Raw genomic sequence first — 22,015 nt, forward strand, 5'->3', positions numbered from 1 at the left:
GCTACGATGCTTTCAGCAAAGAAAAGCATTGGTTTCACTAAGTTTCTTGATATTCAAAGTAGTGGGAAAATAAAATATGATTGCTTAATATAATTTGTACCAAGAATAGGCTAATTTATTCATCTGATTTTTATTCTTTTAATTTTGAGGGCCAGAATGATGAAAAGAAAAGAAAATATATTAAGAAAAAGACAGCTGACCAAAGACAAAACAAAACAAACCCCAAAAGCCAACCAACTAATAACCAACCAAAAGGAATCTCACATCCTAGTTCAGGACCAATCTTAAGTTTGTTAAAAGTCTTTTCAACCATAAAATGGAGATAGTCATGATTCTTTAAGCACATATTTGATTGTATGCACCATTACATTTAGAGTAATATTCCAGATGTTGCTAAACTATAACTTTCAACATTTCTCCCAATTTATAAATATTGTATTTCTCTTTCATCTTCTATTTTTTTTCTTTCAAATCATGCAATAGGCAAAAAAATACCTGACTATAATTGAGGATTTTGAAGACCGATTCTGAAACAAATAGTATCTTCCCTCTGTCACATCCCACAACGAAGAGAAAGCCATCTGCTGCCTAATAGTATATAAAACAATTGTTATATCTTATTTACATATTTTTGAAATTAATTATAACTTTAAGTGCAACTGAATTACACTGTTTTCTCCGAAGATAATAAGATTAACACATAATAAAATGCTAAAGCAGATTTGCGTACGTTTTTACTGTCTCAGCAGTGCTATAAACAAAAAAATCAGTATCCCATGTCCCAGCTAAATATCTAATTAAAAATATATAATCCAGTGACCTTAAACTATATTGATTTAAAAATAAAACAGCAAAAACAGTTTTTCTGTCTTTTTAAAGGTTCCTATGGGGAAATATTTTTGTTATTGTCTTTATAAGAGAAAGACTAGGCAATTCATTCTTCCTCCTCTTTCTGTTGTAAATCTTTGCAGATTATTAAAAGCTGCCAGGAGTAGTGTGTTTGGAAAAGCCACAGAAGCACAGAAGGCAAAATGCCTGATTTTAATTTTATGACTGCTGACAGGATCTGCTTACAGAAAGGAAAAAAAGTATTTTTTTTAGAAATAGGTCATTTAAATTCATGTTACTTTTGTAAACTGTCATTCTGCATGTTCTGGAAGACCTTATATGCCAGGATCACAAAACAAAAGCACAACAATGCAACTGTGACTTCAAATAAACTTCCAAAGTCTGCACTGTGGACCTGCTGATGTATTTATTGAACTTTTTCCAATCTAGCCTTTTCCATATTTGTTGTATTTCATGGTCCACCAACACCAGTCAACGAAGTCGTTGGGATGACTGGCTGAAGATTATGATAGTTCAACAGATCATCTCAAGAATATCTTATTAGGAAGATCTGACCAAGCTTCCATTACAAACTGAAAGGTGCTTACTGCTTTAGAAAGCAAAGACAGCAATGACGGTCATATGAAAACAAAAATGCAAGTAATCCTGGATTTATGACTGTAATTGAGCCTGGAATTATGATTGTAAATTATGCTGGTCGTTAAGTGAATCAACACAGTGACAGCCTGATTTTATGACCTTTTTTGCTGAAATTGTTGAATTAATCACCATAGTCATTATGCAAATCTATTATCCACAATGGCTGTTTTTTGCTGGAAATTGGAGGTGAATGCCGTTTCCAGTAAAAAAAAATGTAAATCACGGTCACATGACTATCAGATGCTACAAATAGCCAAAAATGTGGGATGGTTGCCAAATGGCCAAAATGCGATCACTTGACTCTTGGTTGGGAGCCTGGCTATCAGAACTTCGAATCAAGCTTATAGTAGTCCTGGAGAAGTCTATTATAACTTTGAACAGTCACTAAGCAACTGGTCAAGGACTATCTATAAAATACAATCAATGTATTATTAGTGTTAGGCCAATTCAAGGATTCAAAAATGATCTGTGTGTGTTTGTCTGCCTTAACCTTTGAGGATGGCTAATGTGCACTCTACAAAAACCTCTTCAGATGCTCTGCACAGCTGTAATAAAAACCTCCTTTTATGATGAAAAAAAAAGCGAACTGTATTAATATTGACATGCTAAAACAAGAGCACTGTAGATTTTCCAGTAAAGTGGGATTCTAACTTCGAAGCCAATAAACCAGCTTAGAGGGAGAATGTTGACAAACATTTTGAAAAAGGTTCCAGAGAGGTGTTTTGGAACTGGGGCAAGTGCAGTGTCTATTCTACTACTCGTCAAAGTAGTTAGATGGCTTATTATTGAATAGAAGAGAGAAGATGTATTAGCATCCAGTTAAGGAGAATATTTGTAGATCAGGTTAAAATGAGGGGTCCTTGGTGCTCTCTGAGCTTGCTTGTTTTCTTGCAGACATTTCATTACCCAAACTAGGTAACATCATCAGTGCTATTACAGGGTGCTTTTTGCATCCATTATTTGCTCGCCCCACGTTCTTTGAAAACCAACTCTAAGTAATTTGGCCTGACAAGGCAACCAATAAAAAGGGGACCAAGGTTTTTGTTTAGAGCATCCACTTGTTACTTTGAAAGAAACTGCAGTCAGTGTGTCTGGTAAAAAAAACAAAAAAACTCTTCTCTTTCATCACCCTTTATGACACATTCATGTAGCTGAAGCTTATACATACCCTAAGAATTAGATGCTTTAATTCATCATCTGAGAGAAAAGTAGGCTTGTAGTTTGCTTCAGTGTATGGATTTGTAGCACCTTAAGGAAAAAGAAAAATATTTTAAGTAAACAATCTTATCACATTATGTGGAACATGTGTTAAACTCCCATGTATGCAGCTATGCTCAGTAACTTAAAGCAATTTTCAGTACCCTCTGCTTGAAACTCTAAAATAAATTTGACATTTTTCATAAATCACCAAGCTACATTGTAATATTTTTAGTTTGAAATCGGTGTGTTCAATAACACCATGATCAACTGTCATATTTATTTAGTACCGTACCTTTCAGCAACAGGAAACTACTACTAGCTAATCTGAAACTCAAAGAAAACGGCAGCTAAGAATATTTTCTCAGTCACACACTCTTTAGCTGTCTTCGGGAAAGCCACCATTCTCCCAGTAGATTTTTACAAGAGGGGAAGCTAATGCTGGCCCTCCTGACTGTAGGCTTCCAAGTGTTCCTGAAATCCTCATCCAAGGTTGTTTGATTATTCAAAAAGACTCAAAAAAAAAAAATTCTCGGTACCTAAAACTCATATATGGAATCATTCTATCTACACATTTATTTCAAACTTACCTCGTAAAGTCTTCATGTGCTGAACCGCCATTCTCAGAACAGTAAGTTTATCTAGCTTTCTGGACATAGCATTGCACGTTGGCACTAAAGAAGCCAATTCATCAATAAAGCTGTTCATCTTATCACGACGCCGTTTTTCAATCTGACTGTGAGCCTCTCTAAGCAATCATGAAATAAAAATCATGACATACTCAGTACCCAATGTTATAATTCAGTTCTTATCTGTAGTATTTCCGGGACACGATTATGAATGTTTGGAGGTTTTTTTATACATAAATATTTAATTTATGGGCTGCCCATAGTGAAAAATAAGCCTTGAATAACTCTAGATTTCCACAGCATTCTCAACTAATCAGGAGCAGATATTATATACTGCAAGATGAACATTAATGAATTCATGGCAAATTGTAATCACCATTATTTTTATAAATCGCACTTTAAACTATGACTTATTTTCCATGGTTAATTCAATTCTTTTTTTTCAGATTACAAACATTCTTTTAAAACTGCTATCTAATTATTGGACACAATTAAGGGGGCTATCTACAAAACAGATTGCCAATGCAAGCTATTTTAAGAGCTGATGACTGAAGACTGTTGTGCCCAGTAAGTAAATACAAGTATTTTTTCAAATATAGTAATATATTCTTATATTGCCTAAAAATATAAATTAGTACTGATAAATGTAAAATCTTTGTAATTAAAAAAACAAGCATGAAACTCCATTTAGGAATACATCTAAAAAATCTGCATTTATCGCAACTGACAACTATAAAGATTGTTATTACCATACCTTGCATTTTTTATTCTGCCTTGTTGGTCTGTATATTCCAACCTAGTGGAAAGCAAAGTGACAGAAGTTAGATTTGATAGCAGCTCGCTATTTATAATGCAGCAGGAGAAAGACAGCATCAAATAAAGTACTACTCAAAGCCTCACTGAATACGTGGCACTAGATGCAATGTCACTGAGGTTATTTCAATTTCAAAAGGATCACTATGTATATTCTCTCACCAACATTACCATTTCTTTCTCATTGGGTATTCTATTAGGATTTGACACTCCGGTACTATTAATCTGGTCCTTTGAACATTCCTAGATTCCCAGAGATCCTAACTATAATCCATATGGAGCAAAACCATCCTTTTATCTCCAGAATAATCAAAACATTATATTTTTGGAAAAAAAATTGGAAAAAAAAAGCTTTTCCAAAATCCAATCAATTTGTCAACGATGAACCAATAAATACCTTCCATGTTGATCATCCTTATCTGTATCCATGCCTTCGCTATAAAATCAAAAGAAAAGAAAAATCAACATGACACTAAATGAGGTAAAAATTGTAACTTTTTATACCATGTTGGTAAAACACAAACATTCATATCATTGGAATCAAATGTTATGATACAGTGAATATATAAATTGCATTGGGAAATAAACTGTTGAGATTTATTTATTTATTTATTTAATAATATTTCTATACCGCCCTTCTCCCGAAGGACTCAGGGCGGTGAACAGGGCAAGAATAAAAATACAGAATTACAAAAGTTACAAAAAGATTAAATACATGTCCACTAAAAACAGTCAATACAATATTAAAGCCCCAATAAAAACAACAATAAAAAACCCCACCAATCCCCCATCAGGCCAGGCCGGCTTGTTCGAATAAGAATGTTTTTAGATCGCGGCGAAAGGAGCGAAGATCGGGCGCCATCCGGAGCTCAACCGGTAACTGATTCTATAGCTCCGGGGCGCCCACAGAGAAGGATCTCCCCCTGGGGGCCACCAATAGACATTCTCTGATCGGTGGCACCCTGAGGAGGCCCTCTCTGTGGGAACGCACAGGGCAAAGGGAGGTTGATGCCGGCAGCAGGTGTTCCCTAAGGTACTCCGGACCCCTGCCATGTAGGGCTTTAAACACCATTACTAGTACCTTGAATCTCACCCGGAAGACAACTGGTAACCAATGCAGCTCACGGAGCAGAGGTGTAACATGGGAGTATTGGGAGACTCCCAACACAACTCTCGCGGCTGCATTCTGTACCAGTTGGAGCCTCCGGGTGGTCCTCAAGGGCAGCCCCATGTAGAGAGCGTTGCAGTAGTCCAGACGAGAGGTCACGAGCGCATGAGTGACCGTGCATAAGTCATCCCGGCCTAGATAGGGCCGCAACTGGCGCACCAGGCGAACCTGGGCGAAAGCCCCTCTAGTCACAGCCACTATGTGATCTTCCAAGGTGAGCCGTGAATCTAGGAGGACTCCCAAGTTGCGAGCCCTATCTACGGGGGGTAATAGTTCACCCCCCATAGAGAGAGATGGAATATCCGAATTGACCCGGGATGAAGGTATGCAAAGCCACTCAGTCTTGTCGGGGTTGAGTTGAAGTCTGTTCCTCCCCATCCAGACCCGAACCGCCTCCAGGCAACGGGACATCACGTTGAGGGCATCACTGGGGTGGTTTGGGGTCGAAAGAAAAAGCTGGGTATCATCAGCGTACTGATGATACCCAACTCCAAAACCACGAATGATCTCACCCAGCGGTTTCATATAGATGTTGAACAGGAGAGGCGAGAGGACCGACCCCTGAGGAACTCCACAAACGAGAGACCTCGAGGTCGACCTCTGCCCTCCTGTCAACACCGATGCCACGGATAGCTTTTTATTCCCAAAGTAGCTAAACCTGCCCATACTGTTTAATTCTCTGATGCATTCTTTTTATTAACTAAAAGAATGGAAAACCACGTTTAGCAGAAGAGATCAATGAAAATCAAATAAATATTAATATTGATGGTTGCCACCAAAAAACAGCAGGGTTATCTCTAGTTTTGGCTCCATTTGGATAGCATCTTTTGTTTTGTAGCAATGCAACGCAATGCAATACTTCTTGCTTCTGCTGCCATCAACAATAATCAGTGCTGGATTGTTGTTAAGGATGGTATATATATGAATCAAAGCAAAGGGGTTTATATTTCCCCTCAAAAAATAAAACAATGAGGCATACACTCCATTACTATTTGCAGCAGCACATTCATTTAGCTCAACAGAATTAATGCCTAAACAAACATATAGCATTCATTCAATTAAGAATGAATACTATATGTTCTATATGTGTAGTACTTTCTACTCTCTAATTTGTAAAACTGTGTTTCAACATTTAAGTTTTCCATTGATAGTTCATCTTTAAGAAACAAAAAAATCAAAGTAACCATCTTGGTCCAGTCCAAATGATGAAACAGACAGTCCAAAACTCAGTAAGCCTTTATATCAAGGTAAAGGTAAAGGTAAAGGTTCCCCCGCACATGCGTGCCAGTCGTTTCCAACTCTAGGGGCCGGTGCTCATCTCTGTTTCAAAGCCTAAGAGCCAGCGCTTGTCCGAGGACGTCTCCGTGGTCATGTGGCTGGCATGACTAGACACCAAAGGCGCACGGAACGCTGTTACCTTCCCACCGTAGTGGTCCCTATTTTTCTACTTGCATTTTTATGTGCTTTCGAACTGCTAGCTTGGCAGAAGCTGGGACGAGTAACAGGCGCTCACTCTGTTACGCGGCACTCGGGATTCGACCCACCAAACTGCCAACCTTCTGATTGACAAGCTCAGCGTCCTAACCCATTGAGCCACCGCGTCCCTCATCTTTATATCAAAGGCATGGCTAAAAATGGGAAAACTCAGAAAGAAAATGAGAAAGATTCGGGTAGGTTTTCCTGTCCCTACTCCCTCAGTAAGAAGGGAAGACCAAGAAATGGAAATTTTCCCTCTTATCTATAGCTTTGGCATGCCTAGTGTGATTTTATATTATTATCAGAACAGGAAACCTATTATGTGGTGCATATTGTACTGTATATTGCAGGAAGCAAATAATTTTCATAATTCATGTAAGATTACCTATTAAATTTTCTAGTCCCAGGGGAAATATACAATATGATTTTTTTTTGTTTGAATAATAGGTTCTATATGTGTTTATTTTTCTCTCTTGTCAATATTCAGACACTGGAATGTTAAGCAGCACAAATAACAACTGTAGGTAAAGTTAGCTTTTTGCAGGATCCAATATGGGTCAGTCACCAGGACTAGAGACTTAAGTCTTCTGAGCTTTTGGACTTGCACTGGTACCCATCCTCAGAGAACTTCTCTCTCACTAGAATGTGTGCTTTGGGCTATTCTATGGATATTATTTATGTAGTTCTTGGGTGGGTGTGTCTTTTTATTAGTTGAGTGGGGTGTTGATGGGTGTTGATTTATATTTTATCATTTATTATAATAGCCATGTTAATATATTACTGAAATATAAAAAAATGTTTTGAAATGCTGAATTATTTATTCCTTTCAGTTCATTAATACTAACCAACCCCCAAGATTCCAACAACATAAAAATGGTTTTTATAAACCTGTTTCTTTAAAATCCCTTATTAAATTATATTCCCTCCAAACAGTTCAAAGTACGATTTGGAATATGGATTTAAAGACTAACTACAGTATTCAATCTGGTAAAGTCTGCATACCCCCCGGTCTAGCCCAAGTGTTAGAAAATTGGGGAGGGGGGGAAAGAAACCAATATTTTTTAAAAAATTCATGTCTGTGGAAAACAGAATGGGGATTAAATTGTTGAAAGGAAGTCTAGAACAGAAATGAAATACATACATAAATGTTCTGCCATCAACAGTGTCTATCCAAAATAATTTATTAACCTCTTTTTTTAATCCTAAATCTTTAGAAAACTATTCAGAACATAAGAAAAAGAGAAAAACTTATTTTCTAGAGATTTCTTAGAGATTTATAAAACAAATGTGAATGAAACACTGGAGGTTACATTACAACTTACAGGGATGTGTGTGATCCCCAAATTGCAGGTCCAGCATTTTCTAAACTAGGTAATGATTTAGAAACTATTAGGAGCACAAAGCTAACAATTCAACTGCAACCAACATTTGTTTAAACTGAAACTTTTCCTATCTGTTGTACATGATCCCAAGTATTTGCTTTTTAAAAGCATTGTATCAGGATTTTAAAATTTAGTGCCACTGAATCTATTTCACATTGTTCTTATTTGAGGTACTTTTAAATAGTCAATTCTATAATAAGATTCCCCCACCACACAATTTTATACTTACTCAAAAGAAAACCCATCGAGTCTGAAAAGAGATAAATTGTACATTATACTATTAATAAAAATGTCTATCTGCATACTGTCCATTTAGTTTAATTTCCACTGTTAGCTGAAAAACTGCACTCTGAAGAAAGACATTTATTAAGAAATCCTAGCTGTATTCATATGCACACACACAAACACACATTATGAAATATATATACGTTATATTATGTATTATATGTATGTATGTAAAATACTTTATTTTTGCTGCATTTGTTCCAACTGTGAAAACTGTACAACTGGAACAGTGACAATACCTTTAATTTTATTTTTAACTATTTTCAACATTGAAGTTTGGTTTAGTGGTTGAGGCATCAGACTAGAAACCAGGAGACTTCTAATCCCATATTAGGCACAAAGCCAGCTAGATGATCTTGAGTTCCATGCCACTTCTTGCCCAGAAAAGCGCAGGGACTTGTCCAGACAATCTCCAAGAATCAGACTTTATAAATAAAGTCTCAGATCATTTTTTTTGTTCTTCAATACATTTGAGATTGGGACTTCTTATACAAGGTCTGCAAAGCAAACTACTTATACACGACCGCATATTTACTTTGGTGTACTTTGGATTAATAGATCCATGCTGGCACTTTATACAAGTTGAAGAAGACCTACTAATTTTTGCGGAAAGTAAGGTGCAAATGCCAAAACAGAATGCATTACGAAGCCAAGGCACACCTGAAGCGTGATATGGGTTGGAAACACTTACTGGTAATCGGTAGAACTTCCTTTCCTTTTCCTGTTACAATCCATTCCTGAAGAGTTAAGAGAACTAGAGATCAAATCAGTGGGACCAGGTGACATAAAATCACTGATTGTGGAGGTAATGTCCATCCTTTGGTCAGCCATTGGATTGCCTAGAATTATTAAGAAGGAAACACTGAAGGATTACATCACAAAAAAGACAGTTGTTTGTATAGTTACATAGTCTTTTGTACTCTAATGCTCAGTTGATTTATTATTTCATCCCTTTGCATTACTGTGCATCAAACAGGAAAGCAACGTTCTTCACCTGCTAGAACAAAGCTTCCCAAACCTGGGTAAATTACCCAAAATTGGGTAAAAGCGGTTTTTCTTTGGGTTATGACACACACACCCATTACCCAATAATCACGGGAACATTTAAATTGATTTAAAGTGTTTTAATTACACTGGTTAAAAAGGACTTTTTGACAAGCGGTTTGGGGTAGCATAGGAAAAAAATGGGGAAATTCTGTGCTAGAATGAACAGTTAAGAAGAAGTCCCATGCTATATCACGCTCCCCTATATGCTCTTGGGGAGCTCACGAACAAGAGATTATTTATGTCCCAAAGGCTCTAACTACGGACATTTGATTATAGCTGCTAATGATAGATCTGTCATTTTTAACACTGTAATGCCAACAGATAGTTGGCTGACCCAGGGGCCATTCATAGTTCATAACTGACCTTGAGAAACACATATATATCATTTAAGTCAAACTCTCATGCCCTTGGGACAAATGCTGAACACTGATGTACTTTGTAAAAAACAAACAAACAGGTGAACCTGGTAAGAGCTGGTGTTATTCTTTCTATGCAATATTTTAGCTGTCACAAGATATATATTTTTTGTTGATGTTATTTCTATCATATTATGCGATCCAGGGTGGTGTTAAGGTTTCATTTCATTTTATTATATTTGTATACCGCCCTTCTCCTGAAGGACTCAGGGCGGTGAACAGGGCATATATAAAAATACAGAATACAAAAATTAAAAAGAATTAAAACCCCAACACATCCCCCATCAGGCCAGGCCGGCTTGTTCAAATAGATGGGTCTTCAGACCGCGTCGGAAGGAGCGAAGGTCAGGTGCCATCCGGAGCTCGACTGGCAACTGATTCTATAAAGCCGGGGCGCCCACAGAGAAGGCCCTCCCCCTGGGGGCCGCCAGCCGACATTCTCTGACCGGAGGCACCCTGAGGAGGCCCTCTCTGTGGGAACGCACGGGGTGGAGGGAAGTTGACGCCGGCAGCAGGTGATCCCCGAGGTACTCTGGACCCATGCCATGTACTAAGACCATTACCATTACTAAGGTTAAAGGTGCCAGACTAGAAACCCGGTGATTGTGTGTTCTAATCCTGCTTTAGTCATGGAAGCCAGCTGGATGACATTGGGCCATCCCTTTCTCTAACCCTAGGAAGAATCCTAGAAAAGATTTATGAAAAATATTGCCAAGAAAACGGTGTGGATTTGTCTATGGAGTTGCCAAGAGTCAAATCTGACTGAAATATAAATATAAAGAAAAGTATTAGTTGATAAACTGAAGCTAGGGTAACAGGATTATGGTATGAATTTACCACAGTTGAAGTAGCGTAACAAGCTCATATTCCTAACAAGTGTGCCTGAAGCTCTTGGAATGCACTGAGTAATTATTTGATGTCTCTAATTAAGAAATAAAAGAAGACAAAACAACAACACTGGATTCGTAAGAGAAAGCAACACAGGGGAAAAAATAACTTTTAAACTTCTAAATAAATTTAAAGGGAGAAAAAGTGGGGCAATACAATTAATTTTAATCAAGTTTCAGCTAATGTCTGAAAAAGAGACATTCTCTTTCTGTGGAAGAAAAGATAGAGCAGTGGTTAAGTTTGTGGTTTTGCTTACCTGTAAGCTTGATCTCTTTAATCCTAGAATCACTCTGCAATCACTGTGCTGTTTTACCGTTGCCAACGGCAAAACAACCCAGTTACCTTAACTGTCCTTTCATTTCCTCCAGTCTTGCTCGTCAACACTTTCAAGGTGCCTCTGTGCTAAGAAAACAAATATCATGCTGTCAATTTACTACCACCAAATCACTGGATATAGTCTTTGACCTTTAAACAAACAAACAAACCAACCAGAATTTCTCTCCATAAATTAAAGCAAGCCGTATGGTCAAAAGTACAACAAGACCTCAATTAAGACTCTCACTTTATATGAGTTTCACAGAACCATGTTAAATTAGAGTTGCTTACATATTGCTTGCTTTTGCTGACTTGACACTATGCTAATAAAATCTACTAACTCACTACTAATCTCTAGCTGGGCACTTTCCACAGCCAGAAAAAGAAAGAAAAGAAAGAGAACGATCATGCTTACAAAACCTATTCACGGAGGAGATTTTGTTCTGCATTACAGAGGAGAGCCTGGGCATAAGAGAACCTTTCTCAACTTTAGGCTGGTATTTGTAGGATCTTTCTGCTGGTATTGGAGTTAGATCAAATAACTCCCTGCATGGAATTAAAGGTGTAATAAACAGAGCTGAGGTCTTCCATTAATACAAAGAGGTTTTCTTCTCTATTGCTTCCCACCCTTAATCTGCACCAAGGAAAAGACTGCTCTTCTGGGCAGGCTGCCAAAGGAATTCCCTTCTTCCTGACCATCCAAAATAATCCAAGATACCCAAGTGTTTCGTAAAGTAGATGCATATATTCAATTAGAGATATGCTCATACTCTTACTGAGAAAGCAACAGGTCCATGACTTTTTTCCTAAAGAATGGTTTCAAGAGCTTGTTTTTTTTCTCACACTCTAGTGCAGGGGTCAGCAACCTGAAACAGTGAAAGAGCCACTCGGAACTGTTTCCATCACAAAAGGAAAAACTGGGAGCCGCAAAAAATGTGTGTGCATGCGCGTACATGCACGCATGTGCAGAACAGGGTTTGACTGAAGAGTGGACACAAGGCAAGATATGCACCTACCCTGCATATTTGAATTGATTGGTTGAACTTTTTTAGTCCCACTTTTTTTTTGGGGGGGGGACTGCACATGGCAGAGGACTGGGAGCCGCAGGAGACGGCTGAAAGAGCCGCATGCGGCTCCGGAGCCGCGGGTTGCAGACCTGTGCTCTAGTGTGTTTAGTGGATATGATATGTATGGTGTATCTTAATACCTCATAATCAATCGATATGTTTGATATATATACAAATGAAATGCTGCCTGCAATTCATTTTAATGCGAAACAAAATTGCACAGAGCGTCAGATCAATTTATTTTTGTTATCTTAGATCTGTACAAACATGAGATATCTATATACTTGTATATTTAGTGGATTTATAAGGCCACCCAAATGAAATGTGACTCCACAACAAAAATAAACGATAAACAGAAGATACAAAATCTTTGCTAGGAAATCCCTGTTTTTCTTCCTCCAGTTTTGCTGAGAATGGTTTTAAAAAGATAAAGGCGGGATTACTAAAATTTCCAAATGAAATGTTTCCCATTACTACCTGGGAGGTCTTCTAAATGCCAAAAACACTTACATGAATGATTTTTAGAGATAACCTTGGGCATCAGTTTTAAAGAGATTAACATTCCATGCCTTGCATAATGCATATTTTACAGGCATACACACCCTGGCAGCTCAATAACTTCATATGAATATTGTAAAAAACCCTGCAATGCTAACTAACTGCATTCCATATTTACATACTGATACAAAATCTAAACCACATTCCATTAAAATATGATCTAGCCTTGCTGCCAACACTGTTCTCCACTACTTATACTACATTTTAACAGCAGTTAATTCTAACCCTTCATTAGATTTTATCATATTGGATTTTAAAATAAGTATGATTGCTGTCAAGAAATACAAATTGAGCCTGTAAGCCTGACATTCTTACTTAAGCTTTACCACTTGTTTACTTGATACACCAATACACTAATTATATATACTAAACTGGATCCAAATCTTTTGTTCCAAGAAAGAAAAAAAGGGCTCCAATCTACTTAAGTAAGCCTAACAGAGAAGATCTTTTAATTAATTATTTACAAAGAATGAACAGGAAGAACAATTTATTCCTATTTCCTTTTTCCCTGTAGGACCCTTAAACATATTGTCCTATCAGGTTGCTCAGTACAGGCAGTCATGAGTTAATGACCCCTCATTCGGCACCAGTTAAAAATTATGACAGTACTGAACGAATGGTAGTTACAGCAATTGCAGCATCCCGGTGGTTATGATCCAAATTCATATTCTTGGCAACCTGCCCACACATAGGACCACAGAGGCACTTCGATTCTCCCCACCTACTTATCTCTCCCTCCCATCTCTGTTCTTTTGGCCGTCCTGCCACTCTGCCATCTTTGCTGGCCCAACTACCCTGCACTCCACTGGCCCTGCTGCTTCTAGCCTAGCAAGAAGGCTCCACGCAATCAGGATAAGGCTTCATGGGAAGAAGGTTAGCAATGGGAGGAAGAAGCCAAGAATAGCTAGGACTGGCACAGCTGGCAGAATCACTGGAGTGTAGGGCAGCAGAGAGTGGAACACACGGCCAGACCTGTAGCAGAGCAAACAAGCTGCATGGCAGCCAAAGGGGCACAGATGGGGGGAGATAGGCAGGTGGGAGGAGCTGAAGAGGAGGAGTCTTGAGGTTGGGTGGGATCAAGCCAGAAATGGCTTGGATTGGGATAGGTCCTTGCCTAATCATTGAGTGGCATTCAGTTAATGACACAAACTAGGACTGCTGGGATTGCAGTCATTAAGCAATGTGATCACTTGATGTTTACAAAGACATTACTTAGCGAAAGAAATTCTGGTCCCAATTACTGATGCTAAAAAAGGATTACCTATATACTCTCAAATAGAGTTCATGGGTAGGGCTGGCTGCAGAAAAAAGACTGCATCAATGAAAATTACTCTCCTTCATCCCCACTGTGTAAGAATGTCCAGCAGAGCTTATTCAACTACGGATCATATTTATTATTCAACAGATTTAACTCGAATATCAACTCACATAATCTAATTTTCCCTTAAAAATTCCCTACAAAACTCAAGTATTTATCATGGATCTTAGCTACAATTCCAAGATTTCATATAAATTCTCCCACACACCACATTCTCACAGTTACAAAGTTCCTTCTTTCCACCGTTGTGCTAAAGCGATGACATACATACATTGAATGACATACATACATTGAATGTATTGAGCTTTGGCCAAAGCTACACCGTAAATGATCAGAGATGTGAATCTTTTTCCCTACAACTCCCAGAATTCCTAGTCATCACTGCAGGGAAAAACTATACCAATATTTAATTATTTTATTGTCACTCAAAGTGAAAACCATATATTTTTCAAAATCCAGTTTCAGGTATTCTTTCTGTAATTTGTAACTCAATAAATTGTTCATAATCTCTGCTGTGATTTATTTTAAATGAGGAGGCAACAGCTGTCCGTTTTATTGTACTGTAATGAGTTGAGATGCTGTGAATAGATTTACTCCTCTTGTTTATTGAAGCACTATAAAAATACTCTGAAAATGAGGCAGCATTTGCCTGCTGTAACAGACTGCAAAAACACCATTAACTTTCTTCATGTTGTGACCAAACCTTGTTGCCAAGATACTTCCAAGGACATTCTCACACAAGAACACTGCTATTCTCTCCTCACTGCTTCATCTTAAATGTTACGGTTTTTGAGAGAGAAATAGATAAATAAAGGGCCAAGACACATATATGCTGTCTTCCTCCTCCTCCCTTCCTCACATAGAAGGCAGCCAGTGGCTTGATTTGGGGCTTCTCTTTAGAGACTGCCTCTTTTCACAGAATCATGCAGCAAATCAGATCATAAGCACCAGAAGCATCAAAACCGGAGCCGCCCAGGGTTCAATTCAAAACGGGCAGCTATATAAGCGTTTTAAATAAATAAAATAAACATCCCACTGAGCAAATCAAGGTCAGAACCACAACCATGAAAAGCCTGCCAAGACCCCTTCTAGCAGGCAACGTTGAAATGACCTCTCCTCCTGCCTACGAGAACATTCATTATCGGCATCCAACAAGACCAAATTCTCAAGCCCACTAACCACGAAAACAGTATTTGTTAAATACTGTACCAGCAATAGTCTGCAGGACAAGGAATTCAGCAGCAATGAAAAATATATGCAGGGTTTCACTGTACGCACTGACACGAAGATGAAAAGCTGCACATACTGTATACAATATGGGTTTTTGTTTTCAATGCGCTTGAAAGTATTGCCTAAGTTGAAAATTGTTAAGAAAAAAAATTTCTGGGTCAGAGCAAAGGTTCAGAGACCAGATACATGATGGACTATCATATATCATATCGTAAAGGTAGTTCTTGCATAACCACAGTAATTGGGACTAAAATTTCTGTCGCTAAGTGATATGGTCATCAAGCATGAAGTCACATTACCATTTCGCTTAGTGACAGCAATCCTGGCAGTCCCTTTTGCCATCAACTTTAAGTGAAAATTGTGGACTGTTAACCAAAGACTTCACTGTGACTTGCAACTTCCTGCTATCTTCCCAAAAGCAAAATCAATGGGGAAACAGCTGGAAGATTAAGCCCTGGGCAGCACCTGAGTGTGTTGCAGCACAATGCAAGTGTATAGAGGCTAGGGAGGGGATGCTACTGTGCAAGGATTTATTTTATTTTTATTTATTTTATTAGACTTATATACCGCCCTTCTCCCATAGGACTCAGGGCGGTTCACAAGGTTTTTTAAAAACAATACAGCAAATTACAAAAATTAAAAACAATTAAAATGATTACATTAACCTTGAAATAAAAACCCCAATTAAAATACAATTAAAACCCCAGTTAATACTCTCAGTCCAGGCCAGAAAGCTCAAAGAGCCAGGTCTTCAGGTCCCGGCGGAATGAGCGAAGGTCATTACGAAGATCACTACTAGATCCTTGTAATCTCCTTGGGGAGAAAAAAGCAGCAGGAACAATTTGCAACTTTTCTTCTGGCTTTCTCATTGACTTTGCTTGTGGGAAGCTGGCTGGGAACGTTGCAAATGATGATCACATGATTCCAGGATTTAAGGTGCTGGTACTTACCTTTAAAGCCCTACATGGCTTAGGCCCGGGATATTTGCAGGACTGTCTGCTACAGGGGACGACTTCCCATCGCCCAGTGCGCTCACACAGAGAGGGCCTCCTCAGGGTGCCGTCGGCCAGACAATGTCGGCTGGCGACCCCCAGGGGAAGGGCCTTCTCTGTGGGAGCACCAGCCCTTTGGAACCAGCTTCCCCTTGAGCTTCGGATGGCCCCGGACCTCCGGTCCTTTCGCCGCGACCTCAAAACTTTTCTCTTCCATCAGGCTGACCTGGATTGATGATGGGTTTTTAAATATGTTTTAATTTTTAATTGTAGTTAATTTATTTTGGGGCTGTTATTTAATTTGTTTTTTAATTTTTGTATTGTTGTTTTTATTGTTGTAAGCCGCCCTGAGTCCCTTGGGAGATAGGGCGGCATATAAGTCCCAAAAATAAATAAATAAATAAATAAATTGTGTGGGTGCCAGTTGCCAAGCACCCGGACTGCAATCACATGACTGTGAGGGAGGTATGACAGATAGAATTCAAGGACTCATCATAGGTACCACTCATTCAGCACCATCGCAATGGTTATTACTTGAGGACTACCTGAATAGGAAAGAGCAAGTAGGACTGAAAGATAATAAGTCTCTCCTACTAATTTCCAATTTACTATTGAAATGGGTAGCCAGAAATCTTCACAGAATCAAAGGCTTTTGTTAAAATGAGAGCAGCAGCAACCCTTGCAATGTAAGCTTCATCCCTCCTGGATATGTGTACAACATTATGAATCAGATACAAAAAAGGCAGAATATTTGCATTGTGATAACAAGATGCCATTTTTGTTACTTAGGCCCCCTCCTAGCTTCTGTATATAGCATATGGCCACCATGAATAACAGCTATCCCACTACTATTGTTTAGGGAAATACTATATAAACAGACTGCTATTATTTTCACTTCAAACCTGTTTTTGAAACTTGATTCCCCCCACCCACAATATAGATGTTTTTAAAACAATTCAATCCAAAGGAAAGACACGAAGCAGAATGAAAAGAAATACGTTCTTCCACAGTGAGAGTAAAACCCTGAGCAAGCATGTATACGGCGAGAAACCATTATGTAATTTCCACATTCTTTGAAAAAATACCCATATCATATAGAAACTTTGAAGAAAAATTATATTATGATTTACATATACAAACCGAGCCATAGATGGTAGATTGATGGATGCAAGAAAAACATTTGGAAGAAAATTAGTAAATGTCAACTTTATTTTAACATTTTTCCTACATTAAATCCAACACATATCTATTTAAAAATTTTCGAGAAGGTAAAATTATTGAAGTATCCAAAGTAAGAAAGATAAAAAGAATGAAAAGAGAAATAAAAACATATACCGTATATACTTGAGTATAAGCCGACTCGAGTATAAGCCGAGACCCCCAATTTCACCCCCAAAAACTGGAAAAAGTTGTTGACTCGAGTATAAGCCGATCTGCCGTTCTGCAAGCCTCCACCGCCGGCGGAGGCTGGATCCGCGCTCTGCAAGCCTCCGCCGCCGGCGGAGGCTGGATCCGCGCTCTGCAAGCCTCTGCCGCCAGCAGAGGCTCGATCCGCCATTTTGCAAGCCTGAATACTGTACACAGGAATACCCTGTGTGGCCGCGGCTCTCGGGGAAGCCCTGGCTGTCCACTTCCTCGCTCCACGCTGCCATTCGGGGCCCGCGCGTTCCCCGGGCAAATCGCGGCACCCAGCAGGCGAGGAAACACGCCCGCTCCAGTCGCCCCCCCTTCCCTCAGGAGACGCGAAGCAAGTGACCGCCCGGAGCTTACCGAGGACTTGCACGCGGCCGAGGCTTCGGTGCTTCCAGGATCGCGCGCACCTCTCCCAAGCCGCCGCCGTCCGGAGACCTGCCGAAGTTTGGGGAGGTTTGGGGAGGTGCGCGCGCACCTCCCCAAACCTCTCCAAACGTCGGCAGGTCTCCGGAACTCTGCGCCCTGCCTGCCTGCTTCTTTCCGCTGCAGAAAGAAGCAGACCTCCGCGCCCTGCCTGCCTGCTTCTTTCCGCAGCGGAAAGAAGCAGACCTCCGCGCCCTGCCTGCCTGCTTCTTTCCGCTGCGGAAAGAAGCAGACCTCCGCGCCCTGCCTGCCTGCTTCTTTCCGCAGCGGAAAGAAGCAGACCTCCGCGCCCTGCCTGCCTGCTTCTTTCCGCAGCGGAAAGAAGCAGACCTCCGCGCCCTGCCTGCCTGCTTCTTTCCGCTGCGGAAAGAAGCAGACCTCCGCGCCCTGCCTGCCTGCTTCTTTCCGCTGCGGAAAGAAGCAGACCTCCGCGCCCTGCCTGCCTGCTTCTTTCCGCAGCGGAAAGAAGCAGACCTCCGCGCCCTGCCTGCCTGCTTCTTTCCGCAGCGGAAAGAAGCAGACCTCCGCGCCCTGCCTGCCTGCTTCGGCTTATACTCCAGTCAACAAAAAAACTTACCGAGGACTTGTGCGCGGCCGAGGCTTTGGTGCTTCCGGGATCGCGCGCACCTCTCCCAAGCCACCGCCGTCCGGAGACGGCGCACCTCCCCAAACCTCCCCAAACGTCGGCAGGTCTCCGGACCTCCGCGCCCTGCCTGCCTGCTTCTTTCCGCTGCGGAAAGAAGCAGACCTCCGCGCCCTGCCTGCCTGCTTCTTTCCGCTGCGGAAAGAAGCAGACTTCCGCGCCCTGCCTGCCTGCTTCTTTCCGCTGCGGAAAGAAGCAGACCTCCGCGCCCTGCCTGCCTGCTTCTTTCCGCTGCGGAAAGAAGCAGACCTCCGAGCCCTGCCTGCCTGCTTCTTTCCGCTGCGGAAAGAAGCAGACCTCCGTGCCCTGCCTGCCTGCTTCTTTCCGCAGCGGAAAGAAGCAGACCTCCGCGCCCTGCCTGCCTGCTTCTTTCCGCTTCTTTTGGGCAGGCAGGGCGCGGAGGTCTGCTTCTTTCCGCTGCGGAAAGAAGCAGGCAGGCAGGGCGCGGAGGTCTGCTTCTTTCCGCAGCGGAAAGAAGCAGGCAGGCAGGGCGCGGAGGTCTGCTTCTTTCCGCTGCGGAAAGAAGCAGGCAGGCAGGGCGCGGTGGTCTGCTTCTTTCCGCAGCGGAAAGAAGCAGGCAGGCAGGGCGTGGAGGTCTGCTTCTTTCCGCAGCGGAAAGAAGCAGGCAGGCAGGGCGCGGAGGTCTGCTTCTTTCCACAGCGGAAAGAAGCAGGCAGGCAGGGCGCGGAGGTCCGGAGACCTGCCGACGTTTGGGGAGGTTTGGGGAGGTGCGCGCGCACCTCCCCAAACCTCCCCAAACTTCGGCAGGTCTCCGGACGGCGGTGGCTTGGGAGAGGTGCGCGCGATCCCAGAAGCACCAAAGCCTCGGCCGCGCACAAGTCCTCGGTAAGTTTTTTTGTTGACTGGAGTATAAGCCGAAGTGGAATTTTTCAGCCCAAAAAGTGGGCTGAAAAATTCGGCTTATACTCAAGTATATACGGTAGTTATGGCAGCCACCTTTCTATTGGATAATTATCATCTTATTCTTTTCCTCATCCCCTTTGGCCCTTTTTAATCCCCAAATCCAAAACCCATCAATTTAGTCTTTTTTTTTTCTTTAAACAAAATCCCCATATAGGGTTTCCAGATATTCAAAAAAAGCCTTTATCTTTTTCCATCCTGACCAAACTGGTCAGCTTCTCCATTTCTGCAGGTTTAGTTAACTTTATAATCCTCCACTGTAGACATTTCATTACTTTTCTATCTTTTGGCATACATTATTTAGAATATTTTGAATTTTATTAATTATATTTCAACACGTAAGAATTGTCATTAGTTTTTTTTTACTTAAAATATTTTACTGATATTCCTGACTCTTCATGTTGTGCTTCATTCTGGTTATTTTAATTTATTTATTTTAATTCCATTTATATCCCGCCCTTCTCCGAAGACTCAGGGCGGCTTACAAGCTTAGCAGTAACCTTCATTCTATGTATATGCCTGCTTATTAGGGCTTTCACACACACCCCAAGCGGCATTATTACAAAGTCACAAAGTCAGCTTAATTGCCCCCAACAATCTGGGTCCTATTATTATTGTTATTATTATTATTATTATTATTATTATTATTATTATTATTATTATTATTATTATTAATATTATTATTAATATTATTATTATTATTATCTTTATTTCTTTGTGCAGCAGTACAGAATTATGGACTCAGTTGAGCCCATGCTCAGAAACTCAGTCGAGAAGGGAAGAACACAAACTCCTACATTCAGTCCAAATTTGGAAGAATAAAAATATCTGAAGCAGACAATAGTGCTTATTTAGTGGCCAAGTATGATTACATGCTCTATTAATCCCAAAAGAAGACAAGTTTTGAATTTAAGACAATCCTCTCTCCAAAGGAAAATTAAAGGTTAAAAATACATACAAAAATCCTGTGTACTGTCTAGTTTTACTTGTTTGTCATCTAAAACTACCAATCTCCACCGAAACCAATTCTGGAATCCCCCAACCCCCAAATAATGGATAGACATATGATGGATAGGTGACTGATTGATAGACAGACATGCTCAGTAACAAGTCCATGGACTGGACCACAGTATATATTCTGGTAAATATGCAATGCAATGGGAATAGCTGTTCAGCCCAGTTTTCTCCAGATAACTGGTAAGAACTGAGGGAGAAATTTTGTAGCACTGAGCTGTTTCTGTTTTCAACAAGGAAACAAGTTTTTGCAGACTTCTGTGCTAGACTGCAACACAAGAAACTTTTGTATGCTTAATCTGTAGTAAGTTTGATTTAGTAAGTCTTACTCTAATTTTAGGGACTCTTATTCTAAGGTAAATATGTTTAACACTTCTAATTCAGTTCAGACAATGTGTTAAGCTTATTTTTTTTCTCCTTTTCCTTTTGAGAGAAAGAACCACAGCAGCTTTTCTCTCTTCTTCTATCTGGATTTCAGCTCTTTATTTGCATCTTCCACCCATTCTCCGGTTTTTAACCACATTTTCCAGCAGAAGTAGGAAAACAGCCCTTCTCCCAATTTACAAAACTGGGGAAATCTCCATCTTCCTTGTGGGGAAATACAATGGTTCAGCATTATCCCAATGTTAGATTTTCAAATACTGTTGAATTATAGTAGTTGTGTTCGCTAGGAAAGAATTGTTCTGTGAATAAACTGGGAATGACAGATTAAGTCCTCTATATTCAAATATATTTTCATGAAGGGCATTCCTCCAATGGCCAATACTCTTCAACTAATAGACTTAACTGTAACTGAAACCCTTCAGAATATTCTGACTCCTTGTCACATTTAATTGGAAACAAAATACTGGCACATTAAATGCTGGTATGTTAAAACGATATACCATACTTTGGGAAAGATATCAACAAGTCTAAATGCATGTCGGTGTGGTCAAAGGACACAATCATGAAATTTATGCAAGGCAGGAAGTCTATACTCATCTTCATTTCAGAATAACCAAATTATGATCCTAGCCCATGCTTATATCAAAATGCCAAGCCATTATTATTTAATGTTCAGTTCTACATGTACTTTCATAGTTATAGTGCAGAACTGCACAATGATTTGGATGATTTGTTTTCATTCTACCTTACCTATACAAACTCAATACTGAAGTTGGTAGGATAATTGCTGTTGCCTCTTCCTTAGGCTAGCACATTTAGCAATAGCACTTGGACTTATGTATCACTTCCTAGTGCTTTACAGCCTTCTCTAAGCTGTTTACAGAGTTAGCATACTGCCCCAACAATATGGGGGTCCTCATTTTACTAACTTCAGAAGTCAGAAGGATG

At 40.1% G+C, this 22,015-nt stretch overlaps 1 protein-coding gene and 1 long non-coding RNA gene across 7 annotated transcripts in view; one reads left to right on the forward strand and one right to left on the reverse strand.

The window, feature by feature from the left end:
* Positions 1–22,015, reverse strand: part of BMAL1 (basic helix-loop-helix ARNT like 1) — a 52,322-nt gene that overhangs the window by 17,085 nt on the left and 13,222 nt on the right. For 3 of the 4 annotated variants that reach the window (XR_014024723.1, XM_081314669.1, XM_081314667.1), the window contains exons 2-9: positions 11,046–11,186; positions 9,130–9,277; positions 8,383–8,403; positions 4,525–4,563; positions 4,069–4,110; positions 3,276–3,433; positions 2,657–2,736; positions 496–588 (exon numbers count right to left, since the gene is read on the reverse strand). Coding sequence is in view for 3 of the 4 variants with exons in the window: in XM_081314669.1 (XP_081170795.1) it covers positions 496–588; positions 2,657–2,736; positions 3,276–3,433; positions 4,069–4,110; positions 4,525–4,563; positions 8,383–8,403; positions 9,130–9,269 (573 nt within the window). In the remaining variant the exon portion in view is untranslated. Of the gene's footprint in view, positions 1–495; positions 589–2,656; positions 2,737–3,275; positions 3,434–4,068; positions 4,111–4,524; positions 4,564–8,382; positions 8,404–9,129; positions 9,278–11,045; positions 11,192–22,015 lie in introns of all 4 variants that reach the window. The other variant, XM_081314668.1, reaches the window with a different exon arrangement.
* Positions 484–20,571, forward strand: LOC308660344. 3 transcript variants are annotated; one of them, XR_014024724.1, is made up of 4 exons: positions 484–594; positions 972–1,428; positions 3,761–3,881; positions 20,393–20,571. It is a non-coding gene; the product is annotated as an uncharacterized lncRNA (long non-coding RNA). The 3 variants fall into 3 exon arrangements; XR_014024725.1 differs by lacking the exon at positions 484–594 and having other exon boundaries at positions 623–1,428; XR_014024726.1 differs by lacking the exon at positions 484–594 and having other exon boundaries at positions 1,418–1,484.

Source organism: Vipera berus (genome assembly GCF_964194415.1).
Source record: "Vipera berus genome assembly, chromosome: 1".
NCBI lineage: Eukaryota > Metazoa > Chordata > Lepidosauria > Squamata > Viperidae > Vipera > Vipera berus.